This window comes from Pinus tabuliformis, chromosome 8 (genome assembly GCF_031772625.1).
Source record: "Pinus tabuliformis cultivar Carrire ecotype Pingquan chromosome 8, CPIR1, whole genome shotgun sequence".
Taxonomy (NCBI): Eukaryota; Viridiplantae; Streptophyta; class Pinopsida; order Pinales; family Pinaceae; genus Pinus; species Pinus tabuliformis.
In genome coordinates, this window is record NC_142294.1 from 2,045,015,463 (window position 1) to 2,045,040,508 (window position 25,046).

At 40.9% G+C, this 25,046-nt stretch overlaps 1 protein-coding gene across 2 annotated transcripts in view; it reads right to left on the reverse strand.

Annotated features, from left to right (window-relative positions):
- LOC149244666 (large ribosomal subunit protein mL101 (rPPR4)-like) overlaps positions 1–25,046 on the reverse strand; it is a 118,934-nt gene that overhangs the window by 32,977 nt on the left and 60,911 nt on the right. The window contains exon 1 of one of the 2 annotated variants that reach the window (XM_089374959.1): positions 17,611–18,035. The exons of the other annotated variant lie outside the window; for it this stretch is intronic. Within the exon in view, the coding sequence (XP_089231085.1) occupies positions 17,611–17,940 (330 nt within the window). The 5' untranslated portion in view covers positions 17,941–18,035. Of the gene's footprint in view, positions 1–17,610; positions 18,036–25,046 lie in introns of those variants that run through there. 2 annotated transcript variants of the gene reach the window in all.

The following is a 25,046-nucleotide window of genomic DNA, read 5'->3' on the forward strand; positions in this document are numbered from 1 at the left end:
TCTAGGTGTGAGTGAATTGATGCTTGTTCGACACCTCTGCAACGGTGTCGCAAATACTGGTTAGCCTCCCAAAGAAGGGAAGTTTGGGGGGGAGACCTGATACCCACCATTTTGTGAGTGATATCACTAGGAGAAAAAAATTCTCTAAGATGGTCCTCAGCCAACAGTCCCTTGCAGCCACCAACTAGCTCGTTGTGCCACTTCTCCGCCACCTGAGCCAGCCATGTGGTCCCTCACCCATCTATTATGATCGTATGTTTGAAGGTGGGCCTCCAAAATCTAAAGGTATGCCTTGTCATTTGGTAATTGAGTATTGAAGTTTGCTTATCATGGACACTTCTGGGCATGAATTAATCAGGGGATTTGACAGAAAGAATGGGCTAGGTCTGTGCTCTTGTCCCCTAGACACCCTTTGGATATTAACCTTGGATTCCAGTCCTATGGGATCTCTTTTACTGACCATTTGGCTTTAGGGATGGCATTTCATGGGAAACCTTGATTTTGGTTGCGTGGTCCCACTCCTCCATCCACATATATTGCCCCTTTCCCACTCATTATAACCCCATTCGTCATTTCTCCCACCTGGGTCCACAATCCTCCACTGGGTCCAAATACGGCTAGCTCTCCCCTTCCCTTTGCCCACACCTTTGGGCGGGCCTGGAATGATGCCCCGGAGGTTGATCCGGCTAAAAAGAAAATTAAAAGCATAATTGGCCACATTCAACAGGGAATGCACCACAAAATGCAAAAGATGGTCGAGACAAACACATTTAGCATGTGGACAAAAGCCAATACATGAACTCTACACCATCATCATGGGCATCACCCTGGTTCCTATGGGTTCTATGACCCTCCTTCATCATATAGGAATGCATGATTGTCCCAACCCATGGTGCACAATGAACCACCCTATCTTAAAAGGGGGTATCCATTGTTATACCTCACACACCATGTTCTTACCCCTTAAGCCCCGAGCAATTAATTAAAGAAAAATCATAAAAGGCAAAAGGCATATAAAGAAGGGTGGAAAAAACAAGGTCGGGGCACCTCATGTACCACGATTTCTCCCTCATATACATCATATACCCAAGTGTGGGCTTCCCTTTTACTAGCTACCCTTGTACCCCATCATGTGGCCCAGGGTTGTTTCTTTTCATTCCCTACTCCATTCATCTCTTTACCACATGCCACCACCTTTGAAGCATGTACCTTGGACAATTATCCCCTTTAGAAGTAGAAACCACTTAATATGATACTTGGTTAACCCCATTTGGAGCTTGGAGACATTAGTAGCATATGCCAAAGCCCATTGTGGAATGGGCATGCCATTATGAAGTCCCCACCTGTTGTCCATGGCTTGTAAGATTTTTTACTCGATTTCCTTGATGACTTGTAGTACTGGAAGGCTAGGGAACGCATTGGATTTTATGCAGGATTGCAAATGGTCTCCATCTTCGGTTTGGTCTCCCTATACGAGGTCCTAACCCTCCAGAGGGCTACGTTCGTACATGTAGGGTGTGTGTTGAGAGCCATGGGCCTCCACAGCAGTAGACAACACTCCATGGATCCCCAAAGATATTCAGAGATTGCTCGAGATTCATCTATTGGACGAGGAAGATGCACCTGGTTCACCTTTGGCCAACCTGCCCCACAATTGTACCATGCACTTAGCAGATGACTCGGGACTTGTATGTTGATGTGGCATCACTTACACCATCATCTGAGGCCCTACAAATGGACTACAGGCATTCTCAAGTTACTTGGAGACCCATGAGGTCACTTGTGTGCCCTTACAGCCATTGGGAGCACCACAGGTTTATTATGTGGAGAACAAGGGGCCAACCCCTTGTCCATTACTTTTGGAAGTCCAACTCATCATTTTGGCACTTATGGACTTCATCACGCCTGTTAGAGAGCCCAGCAACATGCACTATTGATTATTTGACCTCTTGGGAGGCTTACTATTTTATTTATGAGCTAGTTTGGTAGGCTTGCCACAAATAGATAGTTATTTGCACATTATTTTAGTTGATAGGCTAATGTAGGCTCAAATTAGGTAATTTGAACTCCTAATGAGTGTATAAATAGGAGAGACATAAATTCATTTGGATCATCACTTTGGATTGGATCATTCTCTCTCTTGAGAATTTCGCATTTCTTTCTTGGAGGACGAATTGGAGCATGGATGAATTTTGATGTTTGGATTGGATTTTCTTATCTTGGAGCTTCTTTATTGTCAAATTGTTGATGGTTGGATATGTTCTCTTACATGTAAGTACACACATTTAATGCCATTCTTGTTTTACTTTGTCATATGCATTGGAATAGGATTTTCGCTATACTAGGGCTAATTGTTGCATTGCATAATTGTGAAATTTTGAAATTATTGTTTCTATATAGCATCTCTCAATGTATGGGCCATGTATGTTGAATGAAATATCCTAGGGATAATTCTACCATTGAATTTATCTTGATAAGCCATCTCTTTTTGCAAAGCGAAGTATAAATCTTTGAGGTCACTTCTTCTTGCCCTAAAGGCCAAGCGAAGTAGTCCTTGAGGCCTCCTTGACCAAGAAACGAAGTCCTTTCTCATCATTCTCCTAGACTCCATTATCCCCAAGGGATTAGGCACTTATCTACCAATAGGTGGTCACTCAAATAACCATTTTTCTTCACCTTTCCCTTTCTCTTCTAAGTCTAGCCAACTTGGGTTACCTAGGGCATCACTTTCCCGACAAATTAGCCATACAAAAAGTTCGATCTCCTAAACTCTACTACGCTGGTGTGTCCTCAAGGTCTCCTCGGAAATTCCAACAGTGGGATTGTGAGATATCCCAAGCCCTAGCTCTGAAATCAAACTTTTCCCTAGTGTTCCCTAGGCTAGTACCTCATAGGATCAATTTGACACCTTTAAGTGGAAATTTTTGTTTTGATCCTTTCCCCTTCCTTCTTTGGGTTAATATCATCATTGGGTGCTAGACTCCCTTCCCTTAACCTAGGTTGGGTCCACTTGGTCCCATGTGGTCCCATACCTTTGAAAAGTTAATTATTCAAGAACCACTTGGGAAATCAAGTTCAATAAGGATTTTAGGGATTGGGAAAATCCTTTATAAAGCATATTCCTCTAACCTAGCCCTTAAATCCTCACCTCCTTATCCTAGAAAACTTCATACCTTGCTTGAAGAGCAAGCAATCTCCATTCGTAACCTCCTTCTAGGAAAAAGATCATTAAGGTCACTTCACATCCATTTGTTGACTCATCCTTCACAAGTGACTTTCCATATACCGGATCTCCTTCCATCGGTGAAAGTCCGTAAAGAGTAGGAAATCTTAGCTGAGGTGACAGTGGGCTAAGTCTCCATTGTTGCCCTTGACTTAGCAGTTATCCCTTTAGGAGTCCCTTTTAGGCCCCCTGCTAATTTGAGCGGTAACATTTTGGTGTCATTTTTCGAGGAGGAAGAAGATCTACCTCCCTAGTGAATCATTGAGGAATTGATTCATTAACGACATCTATAAAGCATTCCTCTAGCACTCCACTCATTGTCCAAACCCCTAGTTTACTTGAAGGCGACAACATTCCTCCTTTAACTAGGGTTGCTGCAAAAAGGGGAGAGCGAACTCCATCACCTGTTGGAACCGCCCTTTTCCCTGAATTTGAGAGAGTCGATGATCAATCCCCAAAGATGCCATCTAGTTCTAACACTGACCCAAAATAAGATCAACCCAAGATGACCAAAAGTGAAAGACACTTAGTTAGTGTCTTTGACCCTTTGAAATTGAGTGATGATCCCAAACCACCACCTGAAAAATATAACCGATGGTTACCCAAGTTCAAAGGAGATGCTACTTGGACTGCCCATCGTTTTATTGAGGAATTCTATTGGCAAATGTCCTCTGGGATGATCTTTGATGAAGATAGGCTCATGATGCTTTTTGCTCTATCACTTGAAGGACAAGCAAAATAATGGTACCTTAGCCTCCCCCCTGCATGCATAGAAGACTCTGATGACTTTGAAGACCTATTCATGAAGAGGTGGTCGTGCAATGCCCAAGGAACCTTTAACATCGAAAAATTCTATCAAATAACCAAGGGAAGGGAAGACGTGCGGGAATTCATTCAAAAGTTTGATAGGGTAGTCAAGGATATACGTAATCATTTGAAACCATTCAAAGCTAATATTCTTGATAAATTCATAAAAGTTGTGGGTGGCTACTTAACCTGCGTATTAAGGGACAAGAAGCCTTCCATGTTGGCTAAAGGCAAAGAGATAGCAATGGAAATTGAGGAAAACCTATGAATCTCGAAGGTAGATGTCACTGACCACCCTAGAGCCAAATTCGAAAATCAAGAAGGAGAAGTCCAAATATCAACATGAAGAAACCCTCCTTGCCATCCTCAACAAAATGGAATTCACCGGGGAAGCCAACGCACGTGACAGGGTTATCATGAATAAAATCACTGCTTTGAAAAGGGCTCAAACTAGTTATATTCCAAAAGGAAAACCCTTTCCCAAAAAGCAAAGTGAAGAAGATAGGCTAAGCTCGTCTCAATTCCCAAACACTTTCGCTACAACAAATGTTGTTGAGCCAGACTCATCTTCGGAAGATGAGGAAAGTGAAGAGGGAGAAAGTAAGGGTGAAGAAGTTGATGAACAGGCTTCCCTTTTCGAATCTGACATCTTCAACATCTTGCTAGGAGGATAATTTACACACCCTCCCATTAGTGAGGTCACCCTTAAGGAGGAAAAGGAAGAATCTATTCTTAACTTTGATAGCAAGGGAAGGTTCAAAGGGGTCCAATATTCACGAAAGGAAAACAACAAAGACCATACAACCTCTAAGGAACCATCTAAAGAAGACTCATTATCCAACCAAGCCCCTCCCAAGGAGTCTCTCCCTGAAATTCCTCCCAAGAAGGATCCCCCAACCAAAGCAATTCAAAAAAGGATCCTCCAAGGAAAGAAAACATCAAAAAGAAAGAGAAGGGAAAGGAGGCTAAACTTGACATTCACATAGGGGTTGTCGTAGGAAGAATAACTATACCCATTCCTTTGAAACAGATTGCAAAACTTCCAGAGCAACAACAACAAATCAAGAAACCCCTAGGAATTCAGAAGAAGAATTACAAAACATTCATATTCCTGACCGAACCCCTGGGTGTGAACCATTTATACTCACTTTGGCTACCAATGACCTCTTCTTACACAATTGCATGTTAGACTCAGGGGCTTCCACAAATATTATGCCCTTAAAAGTTATGAAGCAATTGGGTCTCAGCATCACTCGGCCGTATAAGAAGGTATGTGGTTTTAACTCCAAGCCTGTGGAGGTGGAAGGTCTCATAAAAGACCTTAAGATTTCTTTGGCTAGGAACCCCGACATATCCCTTCTCATGGATGTTGTCATCATTGATATTCCTGATGTGTGGGGAATGTTATTATCTAGGAAGTGGGGGGCTACTATTGGTGGTCATGTTTAAATGGATTTAGCATATGTTACTATCCCGCAATCTAATGGAAACCCTTTTATCCTTTATAGGGAACCCAGCTACCTCTCTCATGTGATTAAGCTTGGACCATATTACTAAACACATGAAATTGAGAAGCCTTCTCCTATTCTCCTGGCTCAAGAGGTCTGTATTCTCAAGTGACGAATGTCTAAAACAATCAGAAAGTGGAAGCCTAAAAAAGAGTATAAGGTCGGGGACTTGGTCTTGGTTGATAGAGACCCAATGCCTGTCAAGATTCATGGAAAAGTTGGGGAGGACTATTATTACATTGCTAAACTCAACGACAAACTTTGGCCTGAGTCGTTCAAATTAAGTCGTATCACCCCTTTCCTTGAGACTTGATATTGTATCATATACATGGTAGAGTAGGATGCATTGCATGTTGATTTTGCATTAGAACTAACACCATGTGATATTTCCCATGGTAGATTAGATGCATTTAAAGTAAATTTTGCATTAGAACTAACACCATGTGATATTTCCCATGGTAGACTAGATGCATTTAAAGTAAATTTTGCATATATTTTTCTATTGATTTTTATGGCCTAACACTAAGCATAGGTGATCATAAGACACCGTGAAAAACATGTTGCCCTGTGGGTTCAATCATTGGTATGTGCAATAATAGGTCTACGATAACCAAGAGATTGCTGAAGTTCTCATGACCTCCCGTTCGAGTAGCTTCGTCCACTTCTTTGAGAGATAACATCCCAGTTGGAGCCAGATGTTATCCACAACTTTGTGGGTGATATCCCTAGGAGAAAAAATTTCTCCAAGATGGTCCTCAACCGGTAGCCCACAACTTCTTGCAACCACCAACTAACTCATTGTGCCACTTCTCTACCACCTAAGCCAGCCATGAGGTCCCTCACCCATCTATCATGATCGTATGTTTGAATGTGAGCCTCCAAAACCTAAAGGTATGCCTTGCCATTTGGTAATTGAGTATTTGTTAATTTTAGCCAACAATGGTATGTTCTATGCTTTAGAGCAATTTTACTTCAATTTCTTTATTAGCCCAGTATCAATATTCATATTAGCAATCACATCAACATGATAGTAAAATGCAGATAGAACATAAACATAAACAATAGAAGACAAGCCAAGACAAGAGGACACAAGATGTGGTACCAGCTAGGGACAAACCCCAATGTGGGGAAACCCTTGATCAAATCTTCTTTTAGTCTTCAATAGTTCAGCAGAGAGAGAGTACAATTTACAAATCTGATAATTTATAATAGCAGCAAAAAAGCCCTAACAAGAAAAGTCAACATTGGTCAACAAGGCAAATTTGACCCTCAGCAAATTGGTCAACTTCAGTCAACTTCGGCCCCAAGCAGTAAAATAAAATAGCCCTCAAAACAGTCAAATTCAGCCCAACCAAAGTCTGGTCAAACAGCCCACCTGCGGTCAGCCCTAGCTGTAGTCAACGCTAGTCAACAGTCAACGTTTAGTCTCTATTTTTGTACCCATAAATGTGGCCTGCCCAAACAGAGATAGCCCTCACAAAAACGCAGTCAAAGAAGGTCAACACATGCTGGTCAATGCTTGGTCAAACTATCCAGAAATTCGATCTCCTGAAATTTCGCTCTCCTGAAATTTTGGCCTCCTGAAATTTTGGATGTGCAGAGAGAGAGAGGCCCAAAAATCCGTACCCAATCAATGAGGAGAGAGAGAGAGAAGTGTGAAGATGAATATGTCCAAATGAGGCTAAGTCACTTTCTATTTATATGCAACGTTGAGGATGAATAGACGTAAGTGTTGGGCTTCTGAGCCTACATAAGTTTGTTGGCTGACCTTGACGATTTGACCATAATAAAAATAAATTCATAACTTAATTTGTACATGTCAGAATCAGATGATCTTTAGATCAATCCTACACCTCTCGGAGAGAGGAATCCAAGAAAAATATCAGTTGCCATAAATAAGATGACCCATGTGGAGTTTGGCCCTAGTTGCCAATTTTAACACTCCCTTTCAACTAGGGAGAACTCCATCTGGTAATCCATCTGCCAATTTGTACTATCTCTGCCATCAATGCACTGCTCTGCTCTGCTGAACTATGAAGAAGAAGAAGTGATCGAGAATGTATCATACCATTCTCTACTGACCCAAAGTCAGTCCTAATCAAAGGAGAGTGTGTCATACCACTCTTACTGACCCGAAGTTGGTTCCAATCAAAAGAGAGTGTCTCATACCACTCTTACTGACCCGAAGTCAATTCCAATTGATCCAAGATCAATATCAATCATCCTAGCATAGGGAGTATGGTAGTACACGATGCGTCCATCTGTAGTACTATGGTCCCTATTCTCATTTCCCTACTCGTTGGCCAGATGAGAGGTACTTCCCATGAGTCCCAAAATGCATGGGTAGGATGTCTCAGCAGGAGAAGGATGAACCACTCATCTTGCCTACATGTCGCCAAGGGGTATCGCAGGGGAAGGCTGAACCACTCACCTTGTACATATCAAACCACTAGGGGAAGGTTGAACCACTCACCTTTTACACAGCAAACCACTAGGGGAAGGCTAAACCTCTCACCCTATGGTTGCTCATCGCTCGAAGAAGTACCCCAAGCCCCCGAAGCTCCCAGAGCTCAATGTCCATCTCATACAGGACCCTCATAAGAGGGTATCTCCATGACTCCAAGTTGTTCTCAGAAGGCCAAGAACTTGACCTTCCCCAGGGGCCTCATCAAAATATCCGCGACCTTCTCATCAGTCCCAATGTGATGGAGCCTTATTGCTCCTCATTGTACCATATCCCAGATAAAGTGGTACTGATATCTATATGCTTGGAGCGATCACGAAACACGGGATTATCTGATAATCGAATCCCATTATGGTTGTCGCAGAGGATCATGGTGGTATCCAGCACATGTCCAAACAGCTCACTGCAGAGCTTCCTCAACTAAACAGCTTCATAGGAGACCATACTAGCAGTTATGTATTCGGCCTCGGCGGTGCTCAAGGCAACCGATGTCTACTTCCTGCTCATCCAGGATATCGTTGCAGAACCCAAAGAAAAACAGCATCCAGAAGTGCTCTTGCAATCCACCACACTACCAACCCAATCAGCATCAGAATAACCATACAGTCTCACATCTCCTGCAATGTATCTCAGTCCATGAGTGATTGTGCCCCGAAGATATCTTAGAAGATTCTTGGCACCAATCCAATGTATATGATGAGGCTCAACCATATATTGGCTCAATGTGTTAACTACAAAACATATGTCCGAACAAGAGTTCACCAAGAACATCAATGCTCCTATGAGTTAACGATACTCAGAAGCATTTCCCAATTCAGGTCCAGCAGCACTACCACATAACATCTTAAAGTTAAGTTCCATCGGACTAGTCACAGGCTTGCAGTCCACCATCCCAAATCTTTCCAATATCTTCACAACATATTTTCCTTGAGAGAGGAAAATTTCACCTGGCTTTTGCCAGACCTCCAACCCTAGGAAATAGTGCATCGGTCCTAGGTCCTTCATCTCAAATTCAGAAGCCAACTCCCTCTTACATTTGTGAATGAGAGAGTCTTCACTTCCATCAGCTCCATGCTTGATTTTGTAGAGCCACTTAGAGGTGACAACCAATTTGTCCTGGGGTCTAGGGACCACATCCCAAACATCATTCTTCATAATTGACTCGTATTCTTCATTCATAGCATCCTTCCATACTTGATGCTTCACAGCTTCTTCGAATGATGAAGGCTCATTTTGAATGATAGTGCTCATGGCGGTCAAATATCCTTGATACCTATTCGGCTTCTTGCTTTCACGGAAAGTCCCCCTTGGTGCAATGTGTCTCTCGGCATCTTCGAGAGTCTCCCTAAGCCATGAGGGTTTCCTTTTGGAGGAGGAGGGCTCATGAAGAGGAGGATCAATAGGATCCATAGGTTCATCAACATCAGGCATCGTTTCGTCTTCTTTTGCACCCTGATTTCCAATGTCAGCTTCTTTGTCCTTCCTTAGGATAGGAAGGTTGTTGATCTTCCTGAGGGCCATATCTTCGTCGAATGTAACATCATGACTTATCTCAACTTCCTTTTGACCAACCACATAAATTTTATATCCCTTAGAATTTTAAATATAGCCCACAAAGATTCCTTTCTTCCCAGATGCACCCAATTTGCTTCTTTTCTATTTCGACACATGAAAATATACGGGACTTCCAAAAATTCTAAAATGAGAGACATCGGGTTTCTTACCAATGAACATTTCTTCGGGAGTCTTGGAGTCCAATGCTTGATGAGGGCATCGGTTTTGAACATACACAGCGGTATTTGCAGCTTCAACCCATAGGAACTTCAGAAGGCCTTGATCATGAAGCATGGCACGAACTGCTTCTACAATAGAGCGATTCTTCCTTTCAGCCACACCATTCTGCTCAGGAGTGTATGGCGTTGTAGTCTCCCTCTTAATGCCAGCTTCTCTGCAATAATCTTGGAATTCATTGGATTCATACTTGGTGCCATTAGCAGTCCTCAATATCTTGATTTTCTTCTCGAATTGGTTTTCAATCAAGGTCTTGAAGTGTCGGAACTAGGTGAACACTTCATCCTTCTTCTTCAAGAAGTAGATCCAAGTCTTGCGAAAATAATCATCTGTAAGGGTGAGATAATATAAGTATCCTCCCAAAGAGTTTACGGGCATCATAATAGATATGTCGGAGTGGATCAATTGCAATATATCTGTGGTCTTGATATTACTTGAGGGGAATGGTCCCCTTGTAAGTTTTCTTTCGGCACATCCTGGACATACACCTTCATGCTCTACTTTGAACTCGGGCATACCTGTCACCATTTGTCTCACATCGGGTAGGGCCTTATAATGAAGATGGGCAAACCTCCGGTGCTAAGACATGGCTCCTGATGGACTTCCTCCAAATTGATACAAAGTGTCAACACTGAACCCAAGAGTAAAAGCATCTTTAAAATTTCTTTTCCAAACATGTACCTTTCCATCGATGAATGCCACCTTGAATCCTTTGTCCTCCATGGCTGAAATGGACACCAGGTTCTTCTTGAGATCAAGTACATATAGTACTTCTTGCAAATGGATATTCTTACCTTGATTAAATTGAAGGGTAACATTCCCTACTCCCTTCACGGGATAGGTGACATCATCACCAAGGATGATCTCCAAGTTTGTATCATTTTCTATCAAATTAGAGAGGGCTTCCTTGTATCCGGTGAAGTGCCTTGAGGCACCACTATCAATCAGCCAATTTCCTAAAGTGTCCGGAGGAGAGGCAGTGGAGTGGGCTGATATAAGATAGTACTCTTTTTGCTTATTGTTAACAACATTTGATTCTTCATACCTGGAGTTCCTTGATTTCTTGGAGGGTCGACCATTTCCTTGATGTCCCGCGTTCCTTTTTCCTTTGCCAATGGACCTGCCATTCCTTTGATCGTTGTTGTTGAAGTTGCCCCTGGAATGATTGTGATCACCATCATGCAATGTGTCCCTTCTATTTGGAAACTCCCTTGCATAGTGGCCAAACTTATTGCAAATAAAACACTTGCCCTTCCTTCCTCCCTTAGATCCAGGATTTCCATGGAAATGACCTTTAGACCATGCATTATTTCTCCTTTTGGCATGAGCGGAGAATGCAGTGGGGTTACTTCTATTAGAAGGCATTTCGCTCCACCATTCTTGTTTCTTCTTGAATGCATCTTGACATCAATTCTTCAAACCCTGGAATTCGATCATTGTTGAGGACAGTGGTTCTAAATACATACCACTCGGGTGAGAGTCATCGAAGTGTGGTGAGAGTAAGTTCCCTGTCAGGAATGACTTCTTCAATCTAGAGTAGCTCATTCTTGATCTCAATAATCCTCAAGAAATAGGATTGAATATCCTCGTCCTTGCCCTTCTTAATATCCTTCAACTTATTCTTGAGAAATAGAATTTGATTAACATTACTAACCTTGAACATGCCTACCAACCTGTCGTAGATCTCCTTGGAGGTCTACAATTCAGAGATGTAGGCCACCAGATGCTTATCAATGGAATCCCTAATAATCTTCTTTGTTTTGACTTCAGGCCTATGGTACTTGATCTTCGCAGCAGCCGGTGCATTTGAAGGAAGTTCAGGGATTTTACCCTGCACATAGTCCATCACTTCTTTTTCTTCTAAGGTCAAATCAAGAGACATCTTCCATCCATGATAGTCAGATTTATCATGGAGTTTGTCTTCAACCAGGAAGTAGGATGAGAAACCCATTGAACCTTTTGTCCTTGTCCAACTGTCTTTGGTGATTGCTCTTTCACTCTTTCTTGGGCTTTGTCTTCACCTCAGCTCTGATTCCATGTTAATTTTAGCCAACAATGGTATGTTCTATGCTTTAGAGCAATTTTACTTCAATTTCTTTATTAGCCCAGTATCAATATTCAGATTAGCAATCACATCAACATCATAGTAAAATGCAGATAGAATATAAACATAAATAGTAGAAGACAAGCCAAGACAAGAGGACACAAGATGTGGCACCAACTAGGGACAAACCCCAATGTGGGGAAACCCTTGATCAAATCTTCTTTTAGTCTTCAATAGTTCAGCAGAGAGAGATAGTACAATTTACAAATCTGATAATTTATAACAGTAGAAAAAGAGTCCTAACCAGAAAAGTCAACGCTCGTCAACAAGGCAGATTTGACCCTCAACAAATTGGTCAACTTCAATCAACTTCGGCCTCCAAACAACAAGATAAAACAGCCCTCAAAATATTCAAATTCAACCTAGTCAAAGTCTAGTCAAACATCCCACCTACGGTCAGCCCTAGCTGCAGTCAACGTTTAGCCTCGATTTTTGTGCCCAAAAATGCAGCCTGCCCAAACAGAGATAGCCCTCACAAAAACGCAGTCAAAGGAGGTCAACACATGCTGGTCAATTGTCCAAAAATTCGGTCTCCTGAAATTTTTGCGTCCTGAAATTTCGCTCTCCTGAAGTTTCGGCGTCCTTGAATTTTGCTCTCTTAAATTTTCGAACGTGGAGAGAGAGAGACCCAAAAATCCGTACCCAATCAATGAGGAGAGGGAGAGAGAAGTGTGAAGATGAGTGTGTCCAAATGAGGCTAAGTCACCTTCTATTTATATGCAACGTTGAGGATGAATAGACATGATTGTTGGGCTTCTGAGCCTACATAAGTTTGTTGGCCGACCTTAACAATTTGACCATAATCAAAATAAATTCATAACATCATTTGTACATGTTAGAATCAAATGATCTTTAGATTAATCCTACACCTCTCGGAGAGAGGAATCCAAGAAAAATATCAGTGGTCATAAATAAGACGGCCCATGTGGAGTTTGGCACTAGTTGCCAATTTTAACAGTATTGAAGTTTGCTTATCATGGACACTTCTGGGCATGAATTAATGGGGGGATTCGTAGAAAAAATGGGCTAGGTCGGTGCTCTTGTCCCCTAGACCACTTTTGGATATTAACCTTAGATTCTAGTCCCGTGGGATCTCATTTACTGACCATTTGGATTTAGGGATGGTATTTCATGGGAAACCCTGATTTTGATTGTGTGGTTTTGGATATTAACCTTAGATTCTAGTCCCGTGGGATCTCATTTATTGACCATTTGGATTTAGGGATGGTATTTCATGGGAAACCCTGATTTTGGTTGTGTGGTCCCGCTCCCTCATCCACATATATTGCCCCCTTCCCACTCATTATAACACCATTCATCATTTCTCCCACCTGGGTCCACATTCCGCTAGCTCTCCCCTTACCCTTACCCACACCTTGGGTCGGGCTTGGAATGATGCCCCGGGGATTGATGCGGCTAAAAAGAAAAGTAAAAGCATAATTGGCCACATTCAACAGGAAATGTACCACAAAATGTAAAAGATGGTCGGGATAAACACATTTAAAACGTGGGGAAAAGCCAATACATGAGTTCTGCCCCATCATCATAACCATCACCTTGGTTCCTACAGGTTCTATGAGCCTCCTTCATCATATAGGAATCATCATGGCCATCACCCCGGTTCCTACAGGTTCTATGAGCCTCCTTCATCATATAGGAACCCATGATTGTCCCAACCCATGGTGGGCAATGAACCACCCTACCTTAAAAGGGGGTATCCACTGTTATACCTCACTCATCGTGCTCTTACCCCTTGAGCCCCAAGCAGTTAATTAAAGAAAAATCATAAAAGGAAAAAAGCATATAAAGAAGGGTGGAAAAATCAAGGTAAGGGCACCTCATGTACCACAATTGCTCCCTCCAATACATTATATACCCAAGAGTGGGCTTTCCTCTTACTAGCTACCCTTATACCCCATCATGTGGCCTAGGGTTGTCCCTTTTCATTCCCTACTCCATTCATCTCTTTACCACATGCCACCACCTTTGAAGGATGTACCTTGGACAATTATCCCCTTTAAAAGTAGAAACCACTTAATAGGATACATTATAAACCCCATTTGGAGCTTGGAGACATTAGCATATGCCAAAGCCCATTATGGAAGGGCGTACCATTATGAAGTCCCCACTTGTTGTCCATTGCTTGTAAACTCTTTTATTCGATTTCCTTGACGACTTGTTGGACTGGAAGGCTAGGGGATGCATTGGATCTTTGCAGGATTGCAGGTGGTCTCCATGTTAGGTTTGGTCTCCCTATACAAGGTCCTAACCCCCCAGAGGGTTACGTTGGCACATGTATGGTGTGTGTTGAGAGCCATGGGCCTCCATAGCAGTAGATAGCACTCCATGGATCCCCAAAGATGTTCAAAGATTGCTCAAGGTTCATCTATTGGACGAGGAAGATGCACCTGGTTCACCTTTGCCCAGCCTGCCCCACTATTGTACCATGCACTTGGCAGATGACCCAGGACTTGTATGTTGATGTGGCATCACTTACACCATCCTCTGAGACCCTGAAGATGAACTACAGGCATCTTCGACTTACTTGGAGACCCATGAGGTCACTTATGCGCCCTCACAGCCATTGGGAGCGTCACAAGTTTATTATGTGGAGAACAAGGGGCCAACCCCTTGTCCATTACTTTTGGAAGTCCAACTCATCATTTTGGCACTTATGGACTTCATCAGGCCTGTCAGAGAGCCCAATAACATGCATTATTGATTATTCGACCTCTTGGAAGGCTTATTATTTTATTTATGAGATAGTTTGGTGGGCTTGTCACCAATAGATAGTTATTTGCAGATTATTTTGGTTGATGGGCTAATGTAGGCTCAAATTAGGTAATTCGAACTCCTAATGAGTGTATAAATAAGAGAGACGTGAATTCATTTGGATCATCACTTTGTATTGGATCATTCTCTCTCTTGAGAATTTCACACGTCTTTCTTGGAGGGCAAATTCGAGCATGGATGAATTTTGATGTTTGGATTGGATTTTCTTATCTTGGAGCTTCTTTATTGTCAAATCGTTGATGGTTAGATATGTTCTCTTACATATAAGTACACACATTTAATGTTATTTGTTGTTTTACTTTGTCATATGCATTGGAATGGGATTTTCGCTATACTAGGGCTAATTGTTGCATTGCATAATTGTGAAATTGTGAAATTATTGTTTCTATATAGCATCTCTCAATGTATGAGCGATGTATGTTGAATGAAATCTCCTACGGATAATTTTACCGACTGTTTTCAAAACCGGCCGGCTTGGAACCGACTCGACTGAGTTGGTCCGAGCCAGGCCAAAAAAAATTGACTCGGCCTTGGATTTGGTTCAGGCAGCCGGGTTAATACCGAGCCAGCATTAACCTGGCCGGGTTAGAAAAAGAGGCCCAGGCTACCAATGAATTCCCTGGAATAACTTAAGTATCATCAATCAAAAGATTCAATGTTCTTTCGAAAACTGAATTCACTGTGGCATTTCAACATGCAAACAAACTTTCTGATTATTGGCTATTTGAATCACAAATGATAGACTAGGAGCCTATAGAATCGGAAATTGAATCCCATAGAAAACTGAGTTTCACCTTGCAAAATGTATAGTTTCTAAAACACAACTTGGACATCAATATTTGCTGCCGAAATGTTAGTTGCAATATTTGCTGCAGAAGTGTCAGTTGACTCGCTGCATATAGCACATCACCAAATCCCACTGACCTCACAAAGAACATGACCTTTCACATGTCCTCTTTTGAAAAGTATTGACACAAAGGTGTCAATTTTAAGCCTAAAGGAAATTTAGAGACAAACATAATTACAGTAATAGAAGAATCTCTCCGTTCGATGAAGTACAAATTAATATAATTATAAATCCAATAATTTGTTCATCTTCTTCTTCTTGTCACCACACCTTCTACAATAGGTGTTCTGATCCATGAAATATCATCAGCAATCTCTAAGTTTTATAGAATAATGTGGCATCCACTCCTTTGATGCATCATGCAATAGGTACAGTTTATGTCCCATGCAATAGGTACAGTTTATGTCCTCCTAGAATCCATTCTCCCCAAGGGATTAGGCACCGGTCTACCAATACGTGGTCACTCAAAGAACCATTTTTCTTCCCCTTTCCCTTTCTCTAGCCAACTTGGGTTACCTAGGGCATCACTTTCCCAACAAAGTAGCCATACAAAATGTTCGATCTCCTAGCCTCTACTGCGTTGGTGTGTCATCAAGGTCTCCTCCAAATTTGAAGAAATTACAACAGTGGGATTGCGAGATATCCCAAGCCTTAGCTCTGAGATCAAACATTGCCCTAGTGTTCCCTAGGCTAGTACCTCATAGGATCAATTTGACACCTTTAAGTGGAAATTATTGTTTTGATCCTTTCCGCTTCCTTGTCTGGGTTAAGATCATCATTGGTTGCTAGACTCCCTTCCCTTAACCTAGCCTGCGTCCACTTGGTCCGTGTGGTCCCATATCTTTGAAAAGTTAATTCTTCAAGAACCACTTGGGAAATCAAGTTCAATAAGAATTCTAGGGATTGTGAAAACCCTTTACAAGGCATATTCCTCTAACCTAGCCCTTAAATCCTCACCTCCCTATCCTAGAGAGCTTTGAACTTTGCTTAAAGAGCAAGCAATCTAAATTTTTAACCTCTTTCTAGGAAAAGAATCATTAAGGTCACTTCACATCCATTTGTTGACTCATCCTTCACAAGTGACTTTCCATATACCAAGTCTCCTCCCATCGGTGAAAATCAGCAAAGAGTAGGGAGTCTTAGTTGAGGTGATAATGGGCTAAGTCTCCATTGTTGCCCTTGACCTAGCAGTTGTCCCTTTAGGAGTCCCTTTTAGGCCCCCTGCTAGTTTGAGCAGTAACAAGAACCAAGGTCTTACTATTTGGAATACTCTGGAACTAGTGATGGAGAGATGTAATGATCAATACAAGTATCGAAGGGCAATGGAGTCAAGAGGATATTAAGAAAAATGACCTTCCTTAGGTTGGCTACCCGAAATAATGAATCAAGGGAAAGACTAGTATCTAAGGATGGGTAATTTTTCAACTAATTAGGGCAAACCATAAAGTCAAAAATCCACTAAAGAGGAATCCTCAATCGGATTGCCCTCGCCCTGAGGATCAACTATGGCATTCAACAAACAATTGTTTACTCAACAAACCCCCTCGAGGATCTGCCTAGCCACGTGACTCGTCTCTCAATACATCGACCACACTAAGCCTTTTGGTGATCTTGAATCCCTTACAAATTCAAACCCTTTAAAATATTATCAACCAAACCAAGAAAGATCTTGAATCCCTTACAAATTCAAACCCTTTAAAATAAGCACACGGATCTCGTGTAATGATATTTCCAAATTGTGAAGGGGGCTTTCGTTCACTGGAAATGTGGATGGATTACTAAGCCATCCACCACGGTAACATTCTCACTGGGGTCTGCGCCACATAAATCTCATGTTCCAAAAAAGGATGGGCTGGGTAAGAGTCCCGGGTAAATCTGGTAGAATAGATGCTACAACCTGCAACGCGAGAAGGAGGAAGTTCGTGTTGTACAGTGCAGCCCCCAGAGAACATCGGGGTGTGTTTCAGTCTTCATTACGTTTCCGATAGATTGTGCCATATGGTCGATAACACCTATAAAGATCATGATTTTATAATAAAAAATAATAATTTTAAGAAGGTAAATTAAACTAACCTCAAGGGCATGCTTATATCTGCCATATTTGCGGAGCTTCTCGACAGCTTTTTCTAGATTCGTTTTCGTAAGCTTTTTACCTTCACGCGACCAGTCTTTGATTACTTTAACTGCACTTTCATTCCAATTGCCGGGGCAGGATAAATGTCTGTACAGAGTTAGCTTCTTGCGTTCATATGCTACTTCTTCTTCCGCTGACGTGGCCGCAGATGCAGTCGCAGTTGAAGCTCCCCTCCTGTCACTGATAAATGCTGGGAGGACTGCCCCTGTGCTCTGTGCAGCTCTGAATTTGCTGCAAATATGGCGAATCGAAGTGCTCAGCTGCACCATGAGACTAGAAACTAGTTTCTTGCAGGGTTTAAGGGACGAACGGTTTTAATAGTCATCTAAAACCCTTTCAAACCAAAATCTGGTCTGGCCTTCAAATCTCCATTGTGTTACAAGACTAACGGGGGAGATTTCACTAGGACTTCGGAGTGTCTGTCAGTTTAATTTGATGAAACATTTATTTCACCACTTAAAACCATTTATATGTGATGTGTATTTTTTAGGGCCTCGTCTACCCAGCATTCAAATTTGCCCGGAGGGCCAAAATAGTCGGAATCCGGCCAAAAAAATTCAATTGAGAGGAAATTACAACGACGAATTTGCCAATTAACATTTTAAAAAAAGCTAAATTATGGACACAAAACACCAATTTTGTGTGTTAAGTGTATTCAACTTATTTTACTTCATATTTTACAGTAGGAACGTTTAAATAGAGTTTTTAATGGGGAAATGAAATCAGTATCATCAAAGACGTAAAAGTTGTAACTTGAATTTACAATAAAATTTATTGTTAAAAAATTATTTTTAAAATCTTAAGGTCGAATAAATAAATAATAAATGTTGAAAGTTTTTATTTCAAACTAAAACATTTTATGTGATATGTTTTTATAGTCAAAAGAATTATTTTTGAAATTTTAAATTTGTATTTAATAAACATTAAAAAGGAAGTTTATTTGAGATTTATTCAAGGAAGCTTATTTGAGATTTATGAATAAATAATAGAATAAAAATTTTGATGATGATGTGGATTAGATAATTAATTACATTATTAAAAGTCATGAGTTTGGTACTAAGTAAACTATAAAACATTATTTTTTGGCGGTTTTTCATATTAAATAAATTAATTAATTAAAAAAAATTGGGTTACTTTTTCACTTAAATGTGTGGGTAAGATTTTGATGGATATATTTTTCTATAAGCTCGTGAAACCCCTCTACTTAATGAAAACTTTCAATTAGATATCTTTTACTTTGCAATGAGGCTCAATTGGTTGAGGACCTAATGAAAACATTTTAATTGGATGTCTTTACTTTGCTATGAGACTCAATTAGTTAAAAAGAGATCGAGGAATTAGCTTAATTAAATAAACAAATATTGAGTAACAATCTTGATTGATTAGTGGGAGATAGAGAAATAAATTTATTGTTGATTGGAATGCAAAAAATGAAAATTCAACGATAGCAAAATTGTTCAATTCATTAATAAAGGGAGAATGAATCAACTGGTACTCATTTGCATCAACTCTTATTAAGCGATGGTTGTGTATAAATGACTCAGCATGTGAGAAATGAAGCAATCCATGAAAAGGAGAGGAATTTTAATTACTCATGTTACATCTCTCACTAAATCAGGCACGCCTTATATCTTTGAAAATAAAAAGGATTTTGAGCTTACTCTATTACATAAATGTTTTGTAAACTTAGTGCCATGATCTTTATCTTGAAATGTAATTAATTTTTATAATTAAAGATATATGTGTGTGTTTTTTAGATTTACCAAAATACTTTTCATATGACAATGGCTTATTGGGTGAAGTCTCTGTTGGAAATAATACTGAGAGGGAGGGGTGAATCAGTATTATCAGAACTATAAAACTTTTTCAATGCTTAGAAACATATACGCTACTTTCGTTAAGAGAACCAGCGTGTACACGCAACTGTGAATAAAGAAAACAGCGTATAACTAGAAATCTTATAATTCAGTCAGTTTATCTTCAGTTAAGTGCATGAGGACATTATTCACCATATTAAGAGTAAGCAGATGCAGTAGAACAGATCACACAGAAACCATACACATGAACACCAAGATATAAGGTGGAAACCCAATGTGGGTGAAAACCACCTGCTGCAAGTTGTCTCTATCTTTCTTTAATATGAAACTTCAGTTTACAATCTTTTTGTACTGGTGCAGCCTTATACCAGTACGCAGGCTACAACCTGCAGAAGGCTACAACCTTCTCTCGTTCTCCAAACTTCCTTGGAAGGGAGCTCCAACCCCCCTTTGCTCTTGTACTAGCTAAGATACTAGTACGTAGATGCTAACCTACAATCTTCTTTCTTTCAGGTACCACCTTTCATACATTTTCAGACTGGATATTCCTGAAGCACAACATTACAATCTGTAGACCACAATTCATTCAACTTTCACAACAGATCATTGAAGCATAAAACAACCAATACTAGCATCATCAAACTTTGAATCACTGAACCCTGTCAATCACCAGATACCAGAACACAGAGCAGTCTACAGAACTCTGCAATAACAGTCAGATCCAACTGCAAACCCAAAAATCAAGCTTCAAGAGATATACGCTACTTCAATGAGCGAAACCCGCGTATACACGCGCTTTTACCTAAGCCAACCTGCGTACAGATCTAAAAATAAATTCTCTCAACTTGCAGCTGTACCAGACATCAGTTAGACCCAGAACATAATATTGCGACAGTATGCAGATCTAGAAATACGCATAATCAACCATATCATAATAGTGCATTTCAAACCATTAGATCCCGATTTATCCTTAGATCTAGTCTTCCATCAACCGATGTGATTTCTCCTTAGCTCAGATCAAGCAACCCAGACCCTGCATATCAGATCTCTTTCTCTTTTAGATATTCAAGCCTTGTCAAAAGATGATTTTGCCTAATGATCTTCTTCTCCTTATATAGCCTTAGGCCTTGCTCAATACCAAGAGCCAAAACCATAGTAACACAATACCATCAACTTCAAAACTAGGGATCGACACGCCCGTCGAGACACAATGGTCCGAAACCATAGGCACAACTTCCAAGGACTAACCGCCATGGACCAAAGGTACTTTTCCACATACACGCGCTTTTGCTGAAGCCAACCTGCGTGTACACGCGACTTGGGCTTAACGAACCTGCGTGTATGAACTTCCTTGGCATGCTATACTAGGGTCTGTCTTCTGATTAAGTTGCCATCACCTGTACCAACCTCTGAGCACCTGTACCAACCTCTGAGCACCTGTACCAACCTCTGAGTGAGTTGCCATCAAGGACAACACTTGAATCATAATGCCAACAATCTCCCCCTTTGGACTTGATGGCAACCACCACACCAAGTCATTCTCCCCCTTTGACATCAAGGGCAAAGGGTTGTGCTCCCCCTGAGGACATGCTGATACCTCTGCTTGGCTGTGCTGACTCATGCTCCCCCTGACAGTAGGCCAGATCTGCAAAAGATGTTCTTCAACAAGAACCAAGACTTATACACTATAAGGGACCTTCCTATCACCAAAAGACTCAATACATACATCCATACTCCCTACCAAGAGGGGACATATCAGAAACAACCAATTATATTACATCATTCATCCCAGGCATAGTGGGGAAAACAACATAGGCCGTTACATGACCTTGACACCATAAAAGAAATATCACAAAAGAGAGGCATGACATAGAGACAACAGATCTAGACCAAGACTTATGAAAGTCACCAGCAGCATCTGATAAACATCTTTTAGATCAGCAACCAGGATTTCTTTCTGAGAAACCAATAACCAAAACATCGAAATGCCAACAATGCTTTATGAGACTTTTAAGCTGCTCCCCCTGAGCCTATGCCTGCTGCACCCCTTGAAACTGTGTCTGAAGAATTCTGACATACCCATCTCAGATCTTTTAAACCAGAGTTTGCACTTGCTGTTCAGAACTCCATATACGCGATTTCTCCTGCATAGACCAGCGTATGTACGCGGATATACTCTCTGCAACATGCGTACAACATACACGCGACTTACCCCCCATAAATCTGCGTATATACGCGGATATCCCTTACGTAACTTGCGTATACCAACTTTTCTGTAGAACAGACAAGATTTAACAGTAGGATGAAGCATCAACTACTCCCAGCTTTTGTCTGAGATATTCAAAAGTTTCCCTGGGCAGTGGTTTTGTGAGAATATCAGCAACTTGTTCCTTAGAAGGAACATACTCCAACTTGACCTTCTGCTCAAGCACTTGCTCTCGAAGAAAATGGTACTTGATTGGTATGTGCTTGGTCTTTGAGTGCATGACTGGATTTTTTGAAATGCTGATTGCACTTGTATTATCACATAAGATAGAGACTGGTGGAGTGCAAGTGATTTGAAAGTCCTGCAAGGTTTGCATCATCCAAAGAAGTTGTGTACAACAAGATGCCGCAGCCACATATTCTGCTTCAGCTGTAGATAAGGCAATCGAACTCTGTTTCTTGCTGAACCAAGATACTAGTCTGGAACCCATGAAGAAAGCACCACCACTTGTGCTTTTCCTATCATCCACACTTCCAGCCCAATCTGCATCTGTGTAAGCATGAAGAGTGAGATCTGTATTTCTAGGATACCATAAGCCATAGTTTTGTGTCCCTTGAAGATACTTGAAGATTCTTTTGACTGCCTGAAGATGAGTTTCCTTTGGGTTGGCTTGAAATCTTCCAACAATTCCTACTGCATGTGTAATATCTGGTCGGGTACCTGTCAAATAAAGCAAGCTCCCAATCATGGATCTATAAGTGGGTTGATGAACTGCTGCTGATCCATCATTTGCACTGAGGCTGCATCCTGTAACCATGGGTGTACATACAGGCTTTGACTCTTCCATGCCATACTTCTTCAAGATCTGCTTGAGGTATTTGGTTTGAGACAAGAAGATACCTCCTTCATTTTGTTGGATTTGCAATCCAAGGAAGTATGTCAATTCTCCAAGTAGTGACATTTCGAATTCTTTCTGCATAACCAAGGCAAAGTTTTGACTCATAGTCTCTTCATTGCTGCCAAAGATAATATCATCTACATAAACAACAAGAATTAGTAATTTGTTATTTTCAACTTTTATATAGAGATTGCTATCTGCTGATCCTTTTGAAAAGCCTTGTTGGTGAAGATATTTGTCCAACCGATAGTACCAAGCCCTTGGAGCTTGTTTGAGTCCATAGAGAGCCTTTTTCAATCTGCATACAAGGTTTGGATCATTCCCAAGAATGAAACCATCTGGCTGTTCAATATATACTTCTTCTTCTAAGTCCCCATTCAGAAAGGCTGATTTCACGTCCATTTGAAATACCTTGAAGTTTTGAAAGCTTGAGAGAGCAAGGAACATTCGGATGGCCTCAAGTCTTGCCACAGGAGCAAAGGTCTCTTCAAAATCTATTCCTTCTTGCTGCGCATACCCTTTACAAACAAGTCTGGCCTTGTTTCTAATTACTTCTCCATTTTCATTTAATTTGTTCTTGAAGACCCATTTTGTTCCTATTACATTCTTATCTTTTGGTCTAGGAACTAATTCCCAAGTGTTGTTCTTTTCGATCTGCTCAAGTTCTTCATCCATTGCTTTGACCCAACATTCATCTTTGCAAGCCTCTTTAACATTTTGTGGTTCAGTGGAGGAGAGTAATGCCAAATAGCTTGAAGCTTCTGCAAGTGTCCTTCTTGTTTGTACTCCTGCTTCTTTCTGCCCCACAATCTGAGATTCTGGATGATTCTTTTGAACATATCTGGATGGAGTCTTTTCTTCTATTCTTGTCTGCTCCTCTGATTCTTCCTGAGGTTCTTCTTCCTCTTGAGGTTCTTCTTCTTCATCATTCAGCGTTTGGGGGTAACCTTCATCTTCTTCAATGTCTTCATGATGAACTTGCCTAGGAATATATCCCTTCTCGTCAACCACTACATCAATGCTGTCAACAATTCTGCCAAGTCTTTTATTGTAGCACTTGTATGCTTTGCTATGTGGAGAATAACCAAGAAGAATGCCCTCATCAGCTCTTGGTTCAAGTTTGTCAAGATGCTCATCAGTATTCTTGATATAACATTTGCTTCCAAAGATTTTGAAGTGCTTCACCGAAGGAGTCTTACCACTCCAGAGCTCATGAGGTGTTTGAGTGTTGTTTACTCGGACATTTGTTTTGTTAAGAATAATAACAGCAGCATGTGCAGCTTCACCCCAGAAGGTTGCGGGAGTACCTGATTCATCGAGCATAGCACGAGCCATTTGTTGGATAGTTCTGTTCATTCTTTCCACAACCCCATTTTGCTGAGGAGTTCTAGCTGTAGAGAATTCTCTTCTTATCCCATGTTCGTCACAGAAATCGAAAAATTCATTTGAGGTGAACTCCCCACCTCTGTCAGATCTGAGGCACTTAATTTTGTGTCCTGATTCATTTTCAACCAAGGCTTTTAAGGATTTGAATTTTTCGAATGCTTCATCTTTGTGCTTCATGAGCCCTAACCAAACAAATCTGGAGAAATCATCAATGAATAATATCAGATATTCTTCTCCTCGAGGTGTCCTTTTCCTAAATGGACCACATACATCTGTATGGACTAGCTCGAGAGGCATGCTAGCTGATCCTTCCTTCTCTGGAAAGTTAGTTCTGGTTTGCTTTCCAAACTGACAAGATTTGCATATGGTATTGTCTGGAATTTTGATATCTGGAAGACCACGAACTGCCTGATATTTGCATGCTTTCCTTATTTGTGAAAAGCTTAGATGTCCCAACCTTCGATGCCATAACCAGTGCTCTTCATCCTTGCTTAGATAGCATTGTTGTTGTCCTTCTTCAAATATGTACAGATTATTTGGAGTTCTTTTGCCTTTGAGTACTGTTTTACCTGTATCAAGATCACGAACAAGACATCCATTCGATCTGAAAATAACCTCGGTTCTTTGATCACACATCTGGCTGACACTTAGAAGATTATGCTTCAATCCATCAACATACAAAACATTTCCAGCTTTGACCTTTCCTTTTAACTGAGCAATGCCTTTTCCTTTTATAGTTGCAGGAGTATCGTTTCCAAAAGAGACTTTCTTTCCTTTTTCTAGAACAGAATAAGATTCAAGTTTTTCTTTATCACCTGTCATATGCTTCGAACATCTACTGTCAATGTACCATAGATTTTCCTGTCCCTCTGCATAAAATGCTATTCCACATCTTTCTGTTTGAGGTTCCTTTATTCTCCATGTTTTGGTGCTTGAGGCTTGCTCCTTTTTCTGCTGAAACCTGCTCCTGCATTCAGATTCTTCATGACCAAAGTTATTGCAAATAGAACATTCGACTTCATTTTCAAGAACCGAAAAGTTGTTATAGGTCCTTTTTGTCATCCCTGT